Source organism: Solea solea, chromosome 3 (assembly GCF_958295425.1).
Source record: "Solea solea chromosome 3, fSolSol10.1, whole genome shotgun sequence".
Taxonomy (NCBI): Eukaryota; Metazoa; Chordata; class Actinopteri; order Pleuronectiformes; family Soleidae; genus Solea; species Solea solea.
The window spans coordinates 4,985,851-4,999,980 of NC_081136.1; the positions used below are offsets into that span (position 1 = coordinate 4,985,851).

At 42.1% G+C, this 14,130-nt stretch overlaps 2 protein-coding genes across 3 annotated transcripts; one reads left to right on the forward strand and one right to left on the reverse strand.

Moving 5' to 3' along the window:
- Positions 1-889: 889 nt before the first annotated feature.
- LOC131455903 (macrophage mannose receptor 1-like) lies at positions 890-3,884 on the forward strand. The gene is made up of 10 exons (XM_058623775.1): positions 890-926; positions 1,071-1,454; positions 1,591-1,799; positions 1,979-2,171; positions 2,253-2,297; positions 2,677-2,736; positions 2,815-2,964; positions 3,257-3,394; positions 3,478-3,575; positions 3,715-3,884. The coding sequence occupies exons 1-10, from the start codon at positions 890-892 to the stop codon at positions 3,784-3,786; spliced, it is 1,386 nt and encodes a 461-aa protein (XP_058479758.1). The 3' UTR covers positions 3,787-3,884.
- A 175-nt stretch (positions 3,885-4,059) lies between these two features.
- Positions 4,060-10,716, reverse strand: fam234a (family with sequence similarity 234 member A). 2 transcript variants are annotated; one of them, XM_058625975.1, is made up of 12 exons: positions 10,604-10,716; positions 8,974-9,261; positions 8,711-8,821; positions 8,334-8,516; positions 8,066-8,190; positions 7,845-7,977; positions 7,429-7,561; positions 7,185-7,328; positions 6,944-7,025; positions 6,707-6,859; positions 6,521-6,623; positions 4,060-5,517 (listed from the first exon to the last, which is right to left on the reverse strand). In XM_058625975.1, the coding sequence occupies exons 2-12, from the start codon at positions 9,227-9,229 to the stop codon at positions 5,306-5,308; spliced, it is 1,635 nt and encodes a 544-aa protein (XP_058481958.1). In that variant the 5' UTR covers positions 9,230-9,261; positions 10,604-10,716; the 3' UTR covers positions 4,060-5,305. The 2 variants fall into 2 exon arrangements, with proteins under 2 accessions (XP_058481958.1, XP_058481957.1); XM_058625974.1 differs by having other exon boundaries at positions 10,369-10,662.
- Between the last annotated feature and the right edge of the window lie 3,414 nt (positions 10,717-14,130).

The following is a 14,130-nucleotide window of genomic DNA, read 5'->3' on the forward strand; positions in this document are numbered from 1 at the left end:
CAACAAAAACAAAAAAATCCAGAAAATGCTGTGTAGAAGTACGAGGTTAAACCAAAGTAATAAAAAGATCATATAAAAAGACAAATTAATTTAGTTTTTTAGTTATTTTACACCAAAATTTTATCCTTGCAAGGAAGAATTAAAAAAAATGGTTTTAAGGATTGTTGTTTTTAAGCGTATGTGTGATGTAACCTTTGAACCCTGAGGCTTTTTATTTACTCTGCAACAAAAAAAACCGTGTTCTGATGAGAAAATCACGCCGTGAGAACTCGTCCAGTGAGATTTCCTTCACCTCGGACGCGCGCGTTTGCTTTTAAACCACAGATTTTTAAAACCACAGATTGTGAAGACAGTGAAGCAGCGGCAGGTGAGTGACCCTCGTCTCTTGACGTTCTGCATAGAACTCCTGGTTTTGCTTTAATTTTCCAAATTTCATGCATTATTTTTTAAATGATTTGCCTAAATCACTTTGCTTAAAACAGAACAAGTTGAATTAAATTGATTTAATTTAGTGTTTAGGGTACATTTTTTTATGCTTGTTTAAAAATTGGCAGTGAAAGAAAAAATATGATCTACTCTTATGTATAAATGTTTAAGTTGCTTGTTTAATGTTTGTGTGAGACGTTTTGCTCTCACAAATAATATATATAATATAATATCATCTGTCAAATAAAGGTGTGTGTATGTGGAGTAAAAGGGGGGGAAAACAAGGTGAGTCAAAAATGTGAAGCAGCCGTTTAAAGCTTCATAATTGTTGTTAATTCCACATTTGACCGCTGCCTGAGGCTTCTGTGTCGCTAATGAGAGACGACGACGCTAAGTGTTTCTTTCCTTTTTCTTTTTCAGACTTCTAGACGCTGCAGAAGAAAAGAAGGAAACTGGTTCCGACATGAGGGAAACACAGTCTTTCTTCATGTTCTTTACAGGTAAAAGACAGTGAGACAGATATCATGATGTGTCGCTGTACGATTGTCTGGTAATATTTCGATTATCACAGAATCGTTGTGTCACGATGTGATTGGCATCTTATACCCTGTGACTTCTCACTGGTAGATGTCGTCCGTCCACAGGGCTTTGCTGTCTCCGTCCCTGTCGTCCTCTTCAGTACCACTTCATCGACGCGGCTCTTCCGTGGTTGAAGGCCCAGAACTACTGCAGGGCCACGTTCACCGACTTGGCCACCGTCTTCGACGCGGAGAGCCTGAACCTGCTGGTCAACGCGGCTCAGCAGTCCAGCGGTGGATTTACGGGGAAGGCTTGGATCGGGCTGCGTGACAACCTCACAAACTGGAGGTGGTCGTTTCCAGACGCCGCGACGAGCTTCAGGAACTGGGGCATCGGTCAACCGGACAACTTCTTCGGGGACCAGATGTGTGTGAGGACGATAATCGGAGGCGTGTGGGAAGACTCCAGCTGTGTCCTGAGGAACCCCTTCTTCTGCTACGATGGTTTCTGTTTGAATAGATTCACAGTGTAGATTGGGGATACCCAAAGACTGGCTCGGGACCCTCAAATGGGTCGTGGGAGAATTTCTTTGGGCCCCCATACACATTTTTTTAGATTGTGAAAGTTTAAGATGATTTCTTTCTCTCTTCCTCGCAGGTACAGCCAGTTTCAGCAAGCGTTTCGTTTTTGTTGCGCAGGAGTTGAGCTGGTCTGACGCTCAGCGGCACTGCAGGAGGCGCTACACCGACCTGGCCAGTGTCAGAAACCGGGACGAGAACACGCAAATACGACGTCTGTCCATCAGGGGCGCCTGGATTGGCCTGCACAGGTCTGAAGAAAAGTGTTTTTTGTCAATCTTTAGATAAGAGTGATGATGTTTTGTTGCCGTTTCCATCCTTTCTTGTGGTAATATTTGCTTTTTGGACTATTTCGAGGAATGTTTGGGGTCAAGAGAAAGTTCTTTCCTGGGTAATTTCTAGGAAACGCGCCACAGTTTTTCAAAATGAGAAAAGTTCTTAGGGACTAAGGATAATCTGCACCTTTTTCTTCGTGCAGGACTCGGGACTGGTCAGATGGAAGTGAATCCTCCTTCCGGTACTGGACCAGTGGACAGCCTGATAATGCCAGAGGGAAGCAGAGCTGTGTTGCGGCTCATCTGGGTAATGCAGGCCGTTGGTCAGACGAAGAGTGCGGCAGGAGTCTCGCCTTCGTCTGCTACGGCGAACGTGAGTTTGGACAAATCACATTATTCCATTCACCCAAATGCGAGACTTAAACTTAAATCACTGGTTGTTTTCTGATTACAGGTGTAACCACAACTGAAAAGCCTTCAACTACTCCTCCTCTGACTGGTGCGTACATTTATATTCACCCAATTTTACCCCATGTTAGACAATTTTTGAACAATTTTAAAACTTTAATTTCATTAACAGAGATGTATTAGAAATGTAATTTAAATGTGTCTCAAAGGACGCTTATTTGAAAAATCTGAATAAAACTGGCCCCAGTATTGACTCCTGGGGAACACCACATATAAAGTGGACCAGAAGGAACTTCTTTCACTCCACAGATTTTTTTTTTTTTTTTAAAAACCTAAGATTCAGACTTTAAAATTCTTTCTCTTTAAACAATATGTGAGTAAGAAATGAACGCTTTTGTAAAATGTATGTAACTTCAAATCAGACACCTTAACAGCGACACCTCAATCACTGTTTTTTTGTCTTGTAGCAGAGAGAACGTCATCTGAGCCGCCTTCAACCACACACATGAAGCCGATTCTCACCTTTACTGGTGAGTTGATTTTGCATTTCTTTCCATTGTATTGTCATTTTTTGGCAGGGGAAAATAAATTGACTCTCCATTTTACAGATGAAACTCCAAATGAGACAACTTTGTCCGGCAGTGCCACTGCAACTCAAGAGAAATCAACCACAACGACGGAAATACACTCGACCACACCAGTGTTTACGTCATCTGTGCAGTTTGAAACTTCAAAACTGGAACAAACTACAACTATTGGTGAGAATAGATGTAGATTATCTGCGTACAGATTTACTAACTACAGTCATCACTGATGGGTACATTTATACATTTTTAAAGGTAGTTTTTATTGTAATATGACAGAAGAATTTAAAATGAAGGTGGCCTGAGTATTGACCCCTGGGGAACACCACATAAAATTGCCCTAAATTGGGATCTATTATTGGTCAGGGAGTTAAATCTTTCTGTATTTTGTTAAATTATGAAGTTGTGAATCATCCGCATTCAAAATGTACACAGAAGACGTGAAAAAGATGTTGTTTAATAACAGGCAGGACGTTGGAGACACATTTGTCCAGCGCTGCCACGGTAACTCGAGACAAAACAGCCACCACTGACAGAGACTCGACCACGCCAGTGTTTACCTCGCCTGCAACAGCCGAACTAGATCAAACTACACCTGTTCCTGGTGAGAAACTCACCTTCTTATGCAACGTTGTTGCTCATTCGTGGCTCCAGTTCATTGTCGACCAACGTGTGTTTTTTTTGCAGGATTTTCCTCAGGAGAACATGTGATTCACTTGGGACTGAAATTAACGTCAAAGGTGCAACTGAGCGAAGAAGACATCGAAGAGCTGGTGGTTGTTGAGGTGAGACATAAAAACACAGAAACACTGTATATTTTGATTTAAAACATAAACGTATGACCTTCACCTCGACTAGAATACTTTTAGTGTCACATCAGTGAAGCAAATACCACATAGTTGACACTTCGTGCCTTTGTGTCAGTTTCGCAAACGTTTGGTAGAGATGGGTCTCCCCTCGAGCCTCAAAGTGAGTCTGAAGAAACCACGGAAATAAAGAGGACTGAACGTAGGATTACACACAAGTGTTTAGAGGAAGGACCAGTGAGGAAATCAAGAAGGTTCCTTTTATGAAATCAAGAGACTTCTACTGCTTCAGTCCTTCACTTAATCATGTAACAAAAGAATAAAATTGAAAACATTTATAAACAACTATGGGCAATTCTCTGATTTTTCAGCATCTGAAATGTGAATATTCTCTGGATTCTTTAAGAAATCATTAAAACGTTGGGTTTGTTTGTTCCACAGATTTGACAAAATCTTCTTTGTTTCTTTTAAAATGACCGTTTATTGTTTCTTAAGAGTCAAGCACATCAAGTCAGGAAGGAAATAAAAATAAAATTCAATACATTAATGTACAGCAATAAACTGTCACTGATGTAAACCCACAGCAATGACTCGGTATGATAAGGTGACTCAGCATTAATTGTACTCAGTGTTACAGCATCTTGGATTAAGTAACAGTTATTGTCGACAGTATCAATCTCCAAACACTACAGCAAATAAAGTAGATAATACAAAATATAACAATCCTTGTGTGTACTTAAAGGCATAGATCTGTTTTTTTTTTAAGTGTATTTGTATGAGGTACTGTCACATAGCGGCCCAGAGGGGCTCATCTCATCTTAAGTGTACGATATCTTAAAAATGTTGGGGTTTTTTTGTCCTCAGAGACGATTGTTTGTAAACTACGCACTTTCCAGTGCCAAACTCCATAGAGAAAATCATCGTTTTTAGCTCGCAGGGACACAGGAGCTGCTGGTCTGCTGCTGCCCCGTGTGGCCAGTGTGTGTCGCTGCTGTTAACCTGAACGAGGGATTTCAAATACTCAAGTTACAAAATGACAGATTTGAACGTAGTGGAGGCAACGGTGGAGCAACAACTACAGTGTGTTGTGATGTAAAATCACCAATTTTCTCTATGGACTTTGGTGTGGGAGAGAGTGAGCCGTTTAGGATGAGGCTAACTTAAGTTTCCATTTCGTGAGTGAGATAAAGAGGCAAACACATATATTCTATAAAGATTAAATTCAATAAAGTCATGGGTGACCATGTGTCAGTTCCTCATCAAAAGACATACTGGTGCTGTAACTTTAAGGTCGACGGTGTTTCGATCACAGTTCTGTAAACACACAGCAGCTCGCGCCTGTGCTGACATGTGTCGCGTGACGAACGGCTGCACAGACCCGAAAAACAACCTCCGCAGTGGTAAATGATAGTAGAGCAGTGCTTCGGTGCATGCGTGCGATTGAAAGATTACAACACGGGTTCTTCTTCGATTCATCAGCAGGAGGAGAACATTATCATCATCATCATCATTAGAACAAGTGGCTCCATGGACACTGAAGGCAGATACTGCCCCCGTTTGTCCAGCAAAGGAACACACACAAAAAAAAGGAATAATTTGGGTTTTTTTCAGCAGTAAAGTCTTAGCTAGTGTACGCACTTTTGGTTGATGGGTTTGAGTTTTCAGCCACCCAGCGGTCAGCAGCGCCGAACCGGTTTCACTGGTCCCTCTCACTCGTCGCTGAAGCGGAGACGGTTAAAGGCCTCTTTGATGACGTCGTCCGTCTCGGGGCTTCCTCCGCTGACGACGGGCACCACTCTGCTGTCGGGGACGTCCTGCTTCAGCTTCCGCTTGCTGAGGACCACGGTGTCGCCGTCGCCCTCCGTCGCCGGGCCCGTCAGTGAGAAGTAGGCGGCGTGGCGGCCGCGCTCCAACAATGTCGCTGCGATTTGTTATTTTTTTTTAAAAAGAAAAAGTACAGTACAGAGTCAAACTCTGGTCCGCCTAAAAAAAAAAACGCTTCGCTTCACGTGAACGAAATGCAGGAAGCGGACTACAACGCAGGGCATTGTGGGTAAACGCAACCAAAACACACGCCCGTGCAGAACGATAGCCGGGAGAAATGTATGTGTAGTGGTGGAAACAGAAGTTCTCGTCCTCGTCCAGACGAGGAGGGGAACACCGTATTCAAACGGTTCGGCTCATTTCACCAAAGTGTGAAAGTGTGAAAGCAAACTCGGACCGGCTGAAGGTTGCAACCCCCCCCCCCCAATTGAACCGAGCCCCCAATCGTACCGAGTCTAGCGGAGGATTATGTGTGAAAACGGTTTGTGGTTTTGAGCTTTTCTTTCAGGAATTCTGCGACAATGACGCCACATGTCGCGAATCCTGCCAAAGCTGCGATCAAAATCCCCTCAAGTCTCGATATTCTTGTCAGTTTGTATTGAAACTTGTTTTTTTTTCTTTTTAAATAGGGTCAAAATACTGACATGAGGCGATGTCACGATAGACGATCAACTCTGGGAGAGGGCGTGGCCTATGTTGAACGGTAAAGTCGGGACTTCAGGCGCATCGTTGTTGGGCTGAGGGTTAGCAATGGTTATGTTAACTTGCGCGAATAGACACAAATGATCGCAGTTGCATGAGTCAGGTGAAAACAAGATGGCTGAAAGTAGCTAGAAGGTGTTTCTCGGGCTTTACTTCCCGACAGAGTTTTCGACGAGGAGCGAGATGAGACCATAATACTGATCTGGTATTTCCGAAAAGAGCTAGCCCTTCTCCTCCTGGACTCGAAAGTAACTATATCACGTGTCTGGTGAGTGGCAAGAAAAGTTACGATAATTTACTGGCCGCAAACTCGTCACCATTGCTTTTGTCTCGTGCGCGATGCATGTCGGACCTTTTAAATAATAATCCATTTGAGATCAAAGGAGATTGAGGAGCACCTTTATATGCCACAACGTGGTCCATGACGTTGGCGGACTCCAGAAGCACTTGAGAGTAGAGCGGGTGCAGCATGTAAGAGCGTCTGTCACCGATGAGGGGGATCTAGAAAACAAACGTTTGAGTCGGATCAACATTTTCGCAAATTTTCCTTTTCCGTCTTCCGACATAAGCGGCGGGGAACTTACGGTGGAGTTTGTCTCCGAGGGCACGACGCCGAAAAAAACAAAGATGGAGACGAAGTTGGTGGTGTGGATGGAGGCGGGTCTCGGTGAGTTCGGAGACGCCAGGAGATCGAGTTCCCACAGCGCGGCACCAGACGTTCCATCGAGGATAACGATCTACACACAGACAATGGTGCGGTTAACGTCTGAGAGGGGAGGAGCTTCAAACTACATGTAGGGACGTCGTAAACCCCGACCTACCCTCTTCGTGTGGTTGCCGACATCCTCCTCCACCATGACGTCGAGTACACCGTCTTTGTTGAAGTGACCAAAGGAAGGCTCACTGCATGAATGAGAAACATTTTTTTTTTTAATTTCTGAACTTCTAAACTAAACTGCACGCAGTTTCTGCACATCTTCCGCGGCCCATGCGTAGCGACAACAGATAAACACTGAGATGAAGACATTTTTTTTTTCCCCCTCACTTATCCATGAGTGCTACCTGAGGACTGAGCTGGTATTGAATCTCCACAGTTGCTGCCGAGTTTTCCCGTCGATCAGTGTCACCACGTTCTCCGTCACAAGCAGCAGGTTGGACCGATCGCTTGTCTCTTGTGTCCTCAACACTTGTCTCACCGGGTCTGACCTACAACGGGGAGAGATAAACATCAGCAGGCGCTTCTGTCGTGTGTGTGTGTGTGTGTGTGTGTGTGGTCGTTCCGAGTGTCACTGAGAGACGCTCTCACGTGTAGATGGGTACGAGGCCGGAGACCGCGCTGGCGCTTTTCTCCCAGTCTTTGTCCGTCTTGAGGTTGTGCTTCATCCCCGTTTGAGCCTGGGCGGCGATTCTCCACAGAGCCAGTCCGTACAAGCCGGAGTCTGAATCAACACAGAGTCGCATCGCGAGTAAGCGTCATCGTCATATCTTCTGTCTATGTACAAGACTATGGGAGCACCGAGTCACTCTTGAGCGCGACGGACAAGATTGTTCCCCGAGCTACCGATGTTTTCTGTCGGACAATGGCGGGCGTCGAGTGAAACAAATGTGGACACCTCAACTGACATTCGGGATTAACCCTGTAGATACAGTGCTGCACTTTTCCTGGAGGGCAGATATGAAGTAATCTGCTGGGATTACCGAATCTTACTTGCCGACACTTACCTTGTTGGAGCAGCACGTAGTAAGAACCCTGTGCGGTGCGATGGAGAAGATGTTTCTGCGTCTCTGTGGAGTTCAGTGTCACTGTGGAGCCGATCTGGACTCCCGTCTCCCCCGAGAGGAACGCCAGCTTAGTCTGCAGATACGACGGGGAAACGATCACCGACACAGAATCAAAACACTGAGGAAAAAGAGGAAAAATAAATGTAGCTTGGAACACTTACCTGTGTCTTATCAGACGCCACCAGAGCCACATCACCGACCTTGTCTCCATCCAGGTCTGGGACACTGAGCACAGGCACGGTGGTGTGCAGACCAGCAGGCTGAGGCTGCTGCCACTTAATGTCACCTGTACACAAACACACCACACAGGAAGAGAGTTTATCTTTACTCAAGGTTATTGATCCACAAAATGTTTACGCTTTTGGAATCAAATAAATGTTTTAAAATTGGAGTGATTCGTGAGTGAGACGCGATGAAAGAGTGACGAACCGTTGTGTTTCAACACGGCCGTGATCGTGTCAGAGTGGGACAGCAGACAGTCCCAGCTTCTGCCCGTGTCTCCCTGCAGACCACACTGGGCCCAGTGGAACTCGGGGTGCAGTCCGCGCTCCCACAGCGTCTTCCCGTCCGTCCCGTCCACCGCCATCACAAACACACACGGCGAAGGCAGACCTGGAAAACGCAGCGAGAGTGAGTGAAAGAGCACAAAACTCCCATCAGAGCAACCGATGCCACTTCCTTTGACCGTTTTCACACAGAAACTCCCATGAAACCACAAGTACATCGAATTAAAAAGAAGAAAATGGGAGTCGGGGTTCTGTAGAAACCTGAAGTTTCTTTACCAGTAAATTAAAACTGCTTCATACCCGCTTTATCACACGTGTTGTTCACGGTTGCTTCCGTGGTTTTGAGGGCAAACACGACGTCCAGGACCTTGTCGGCGCTCGTATCTTCAATGGCTAAGAAGTCATAGGTCGCTGTGGTCAAAAAGAGAAAGAGGGAGTTTATTTTAACAAAAACAGATGACATATGTCAGACTAAGACAACACAACATTATTAACAGGTCCAAAAATATGGGGGAAGTGAAAGATAGTCCCACATTTAAAGTAACAGATAAAAACGCACAAACCTGCGTCAGGGAAAGACCTGTTCCATGAGATGAGATACTGCGGTCGCACAGGACAGGGGAGGACGAAGGAGAAGGCAAACACGATGGTGAGGCAGAGGAACAGGGAGAAGAAGAAGATCCCGGTTCGCCAGTGGGTCAGTTTGGTCACACCCAACTTTTCCTTCCAATTCGTCTTCTTCAGCTCTGTCCCCGACTCGGCTCCTTCCTCTCCCGTCTTCAGAGGGTCGCCCTCGGTGACGTGGTCCGTGGTGTCCATCGTCGCTTCAACGCATTACTGACCCACTGACCCTACAACGTGAAGAAAAAAAAAGTGATATAAAAGTAATTCTAATTTAATGAAAACATCGTGGAAAGACAGATTTAAGCCACTCAATAAAGGGCTCGTCTGATAAAACCAACATCAGCTGACCTCTTAAATATTTCATAAATATAACCGTTGTTTGGATTTAAGTCAGTGACACAAACTGACCACATGAGGCAGCATTTCCTGTGTCTCCATGAGCTTAAAACACAGATTTCTCTATGGGCTTTGGTGCAGGTGAATGGGTCATTAAAGTCTGAGTTAATGAGTGGCTAAAATAGGTTTTCCCTCATATCCCTGGACTAATTATGTGTCAGTATGTCGTACTATTCTCATCTAGGGTTCTAAAAGGTCACTTTAAACTTCTAGCGGAGTTGATTTCTGGTGAAGTACTTTTACTCAAGAACGCGTGGTTTAGCAGTTATATACTACTGAATACATGAAAAGGAAAAAAACTACAGGAAACAGCAGTGTCTGTCAGGTCCAGCTCTTTCTGCTTTGTCACTGTGAGGCAATTTAAAAGGTGCCAGCAGCACAGAATCCAGAGGTTTCGCAACACAAAAACAACAACAACAAACCCCATGACTATCGCCACCCTGGCTGTGCCAACACACCCTTATTATCTGTTCTCTTTGCTCGTGTGTGAAAATCAGTTAATTGTGGTTTTAAAACGCATAATAAACCTTTTTTTTTTTTTTTACCTACAAAGAAAAAAGATCCTGGCTGTTTTTTTAGTGTTGTTTTTGAAGGAAAAATACAGCAGTACAAATACAAACAGTGATTTGCATACTACAATAAGTGCAGATTGTTTGTACTGCTGGTTAAAAACCACAACACTGACTTGTTTTATTTACTCCAGATAAATTAGCAAAAAGCAAACGTTACGTGATATTTGATCGGTTACCAGGAAGAACACCCTCCTTAGTCGGGTCACCTATGTTCATGCATTAACTCCTGGTTACTTGGAACAAACTTGTTGATCTAAACTAAGCCGGTTAGTTATGTTAGTTTGTTTTGTTTATTTATTTACGGCCCTTTTAAGTTAAAAAAAAAGAAGAATATAACTGGGCTTAATGAGACACGTCTTTACTTACTTTATAGCCCACGGTCTCCTCCTGTGGTCAGTGGTGCTAACTCAGCTAGCATTAGGCCTGTCAACTGCGTAAACAAACACCGGCCTGGGTTTTTCTAATCCCTGCAATTTGTCTGCTAGGCAGCAAAATCCCGTAACATTAAATTTGAGATATTCAAAACCCAACAATATTTTAATCGTAAACTAACTTTAACAATACTTTCTTAAATTAAAAAAAGACAACAAAAGGAAATTACTCGTCTGAAGGCTAACAATTCGACGGAGAACGTCTTGACAGGCGGAACTCAGGGGGAAATAAAACGGACCACGACTACTTCCGGCAGTTGCTTCGACACGCTGTGATTGGTTCACAACAAATATATCGGATAAGTCCTCCATCTAGTGGAAGATAGAGGTAAAACATCGTCAGGGTTGTGCATGGAGATTGTAAAGGCAATAAATAGAAGAAAAAAACACAAAAACAACAACATATAAATAAATTACAACAATTATTATTATTAGTGTTAATATTTGAGTGTTAAAATATTACTATTTAACATTTGAAAAAAAATGTGTTTATTGTAAGGTAAATTATAAATAATACCCTATTAATTAAGGCAGACAACATTCCCATAAGATATAATCCATTTAAAAAAACAAAACAATACAAGCCTTGAAAAGTCATGAAACTTGACATCTGATGTCTTAGAATATTCTATGTTAAAATGTCATTCAGTGAATCTTTCACATTGAGGAAAATAACATTTTAACCTAATTTTCTGTGACAAATTGAACAAAACAAGCAGCTCACCTGGGCTTTTCAAAACAAAGACACATTTTGACTTGTCCACCATCCTCTCCCCTCCATGCCAAGACAAACATTAACCAGCTGTAAACGAATGTCGGGCTGTCATCATGTGCACATTGCTGTGGTCTATTGCAAACCAAAATACTGCGTCTTCCAATGTCAAAATTAGGTGGAGGTTGCTGAGAAGACTGTGACATTGGCATGAGTCAAATTTATTTGATTAAATTTTACATAAATCAGCAAAAAACATTCTTACTGTATATTTAACGTATTTCTTTGTCTTAAAAGTACATTTTCTTTTTGGTTCTTCATGCTGTTCAAAATTAGCTTTTGCAAATTTGTATTACTGTGATGTATTTTTTTTCATTTAATTGATTTTTATGGATTTATCTCTATGTATTATTTTTTTTTTTACTATATTACTAGAGTTTGTCCTACTTTTAGCAACATCCTGTCTACGGTTTTTGATGGACCATTCCAATTGAATTTATAGAAATATCGGCAAAATACTAAAAATAAAAACAATCTCTGTCAAAGATTTTGCACATGTATGCAGGATCACACCCTCTACCATCAGCCACATTTCATCCAGATCTGATCCAGATTACAGATGTGGCAGCAATGTAAATTTAAGATAGATGTGATAAAATAATTTCCATACAGTACAACTGATGTAGTTGAAGTTCTGTGAATTTTACTTTCCTTTTTCTGGTGTGTATTGAATGTATCCTCTGTAGCGGCACTCGGTCCTGAATTCTCTTTGTTGTACCACTTTTTGAAGACGATCACCAACACCATTTTGCCACGTGAGCGACATGACACGACAACTTTTCTCTGATTTTAAACAACAATATTACCATTAAATCATTAACTTATTGGCCCTTACATCCTCTTTTAGCAAATAAATGAACTACTACATGAAGTGAATTAATTGTTTATGTATAATCACATTGGTATGAATAATAGATTTATGAGGATTATAAGCAAATTTTAAAAGAAAATACATGGTTTCTATGTCATTCTTGCAAAAGAGAAATTTAAATCACTTAACAGTAAATGCAAGTAACTGTTTATAAGAAAGCGTTAAACCGACTTTCATTTTTGAGTAAATGCTCCTTGTAGGTGAGGTGGTGTAATTTCAGGCAGTTTGATGTCATTAAAAAGGCGTAATCACCAAGAAGGAATGAAACTCAACACAATACACAACTATGTACAATATGCAGAAGGTGTGGCTCATTAGTGTTCATAAGTATCCCGCTCTGTATCTTTATTTGTCCACACAGCTGTTGGAACTCATGCAGGTAACACTATTTATATCATTAATACTGTTTCCCTACTTTGTTCTTTTCAGATTCTGAATCTGAGCTTGATTTAAAATTTGATATTATAAGCACCATTAACGTACTCTTTAACACAACGCTAATGTGTATTTTTTTGTCTAAAAAAATCTGTCAAATTGAAAGGGGTGAAATGGTGAATGTATCTGCCTCGCAATGTCATATTTAAGTTTAAGTTCATTTCATTTTCTATAGCTTTCCTCTTGTCGTGTGTTTTTGCAACAGGAATTTGCAAATTAAAAACAACAACAGCCAAATATTTTGCACTGAAACTGGGCCACATCATTTTTGTAGCACAGGTTAGTGAGAAAACATCATCAGAAATGACGGACTATTATGGGTCCCATTGTTTTAAATAAATCAAATACACACCTCTCATTGATCCATGCTTGAAAATCTGCGGAAAACTACTTGTAAACAGGAGATGACGGCATATTTACACACATATTTACTGCTGGTTTATTCTCACGGGATTGGTATTACCTGGGGAAATTGTTCCGGACCTTTTTACCACAGGTAAAATTTGCGGAATCTTTAATGACAACGTCCAGTAATAGTTACTGACATGGCACAATCGGACTGGACTAAAATGACTGAAAATTTCTGGTAATAATTACTTTACCTTCACGTCCTCATATAAAACGAATCCCGTCCGAATAGGGCTAAAGACTGAGACAGTTAACCTTTTGAGCAATACAACACTGGACTAGAGTAACCGACTGAGCCTTTGCAAAGGCAAAAAGTGCTACGCATTAATGATACAATAATAAAATAATAATATTTATAAATGTGTGTTTTCAAACTTCAGGTAAAAGGACACTGCTGGAATAACAGTTTGAAGCAAAACCCAAGATCTTCATTCATCTTTGCCTGATAACCAACATTGGAGCAAAGTTCTTCTCAGGAAATAAAACACAGGTTTTGAAACCATGGCTGAAAACACATCAGACACTGGCACAGATGAATCCTTGGACAGTGAGGATATGACTATAGAGGAATGTATTTTGCACCTACACGACACCATTTCACCATATGTGCAACAAAACCCAACGTCCACCAACACTCAACTCTTCTGTATGTTGGCCCTGTTGAATGCTTATGTTCCTGAGTCCTACCTCCTGCTGCCTGACTGTCAGCAGATCCTTGGACCACCTGATCCCATCCATGGAGGGCCCCCATTTGAAGAAAGAATGAAGCCTTTTACCATCTTCATCAACACATCTAATCCAAGCCCTGGACACATAAGTTTCATTCACCAAATGTTTGCACAGGCTGCTGTTGAGGTTCTCCGCAGTTTTCAAATTTCAATGAGTGATACAGTGAAGGAACTGATGGTCAAACTTTGTGGAAATGAGGTCCAAACATATATCATCCCGTTCATCAAAGATTTGCTGACAAAAAGAGAAATGGGAGCTAATTGTCAGGACAAGTTTTCAAGAATGATTTTAGATATACTTGAACGTGAACGTTTTCATGACGCTCTGTCAGTCTTGATGACTGCATCAAACAAATTTCACCTTAACCCCATTTACCCCCAAGCTGTTGCCCGCCTCAATTACATTGCAAGAGAACTATCTGACTACAGAAGAGCTGAAACATGGGCAAATAAAGCAATTGAAAGAGCTCCAGGTAGCTCTTA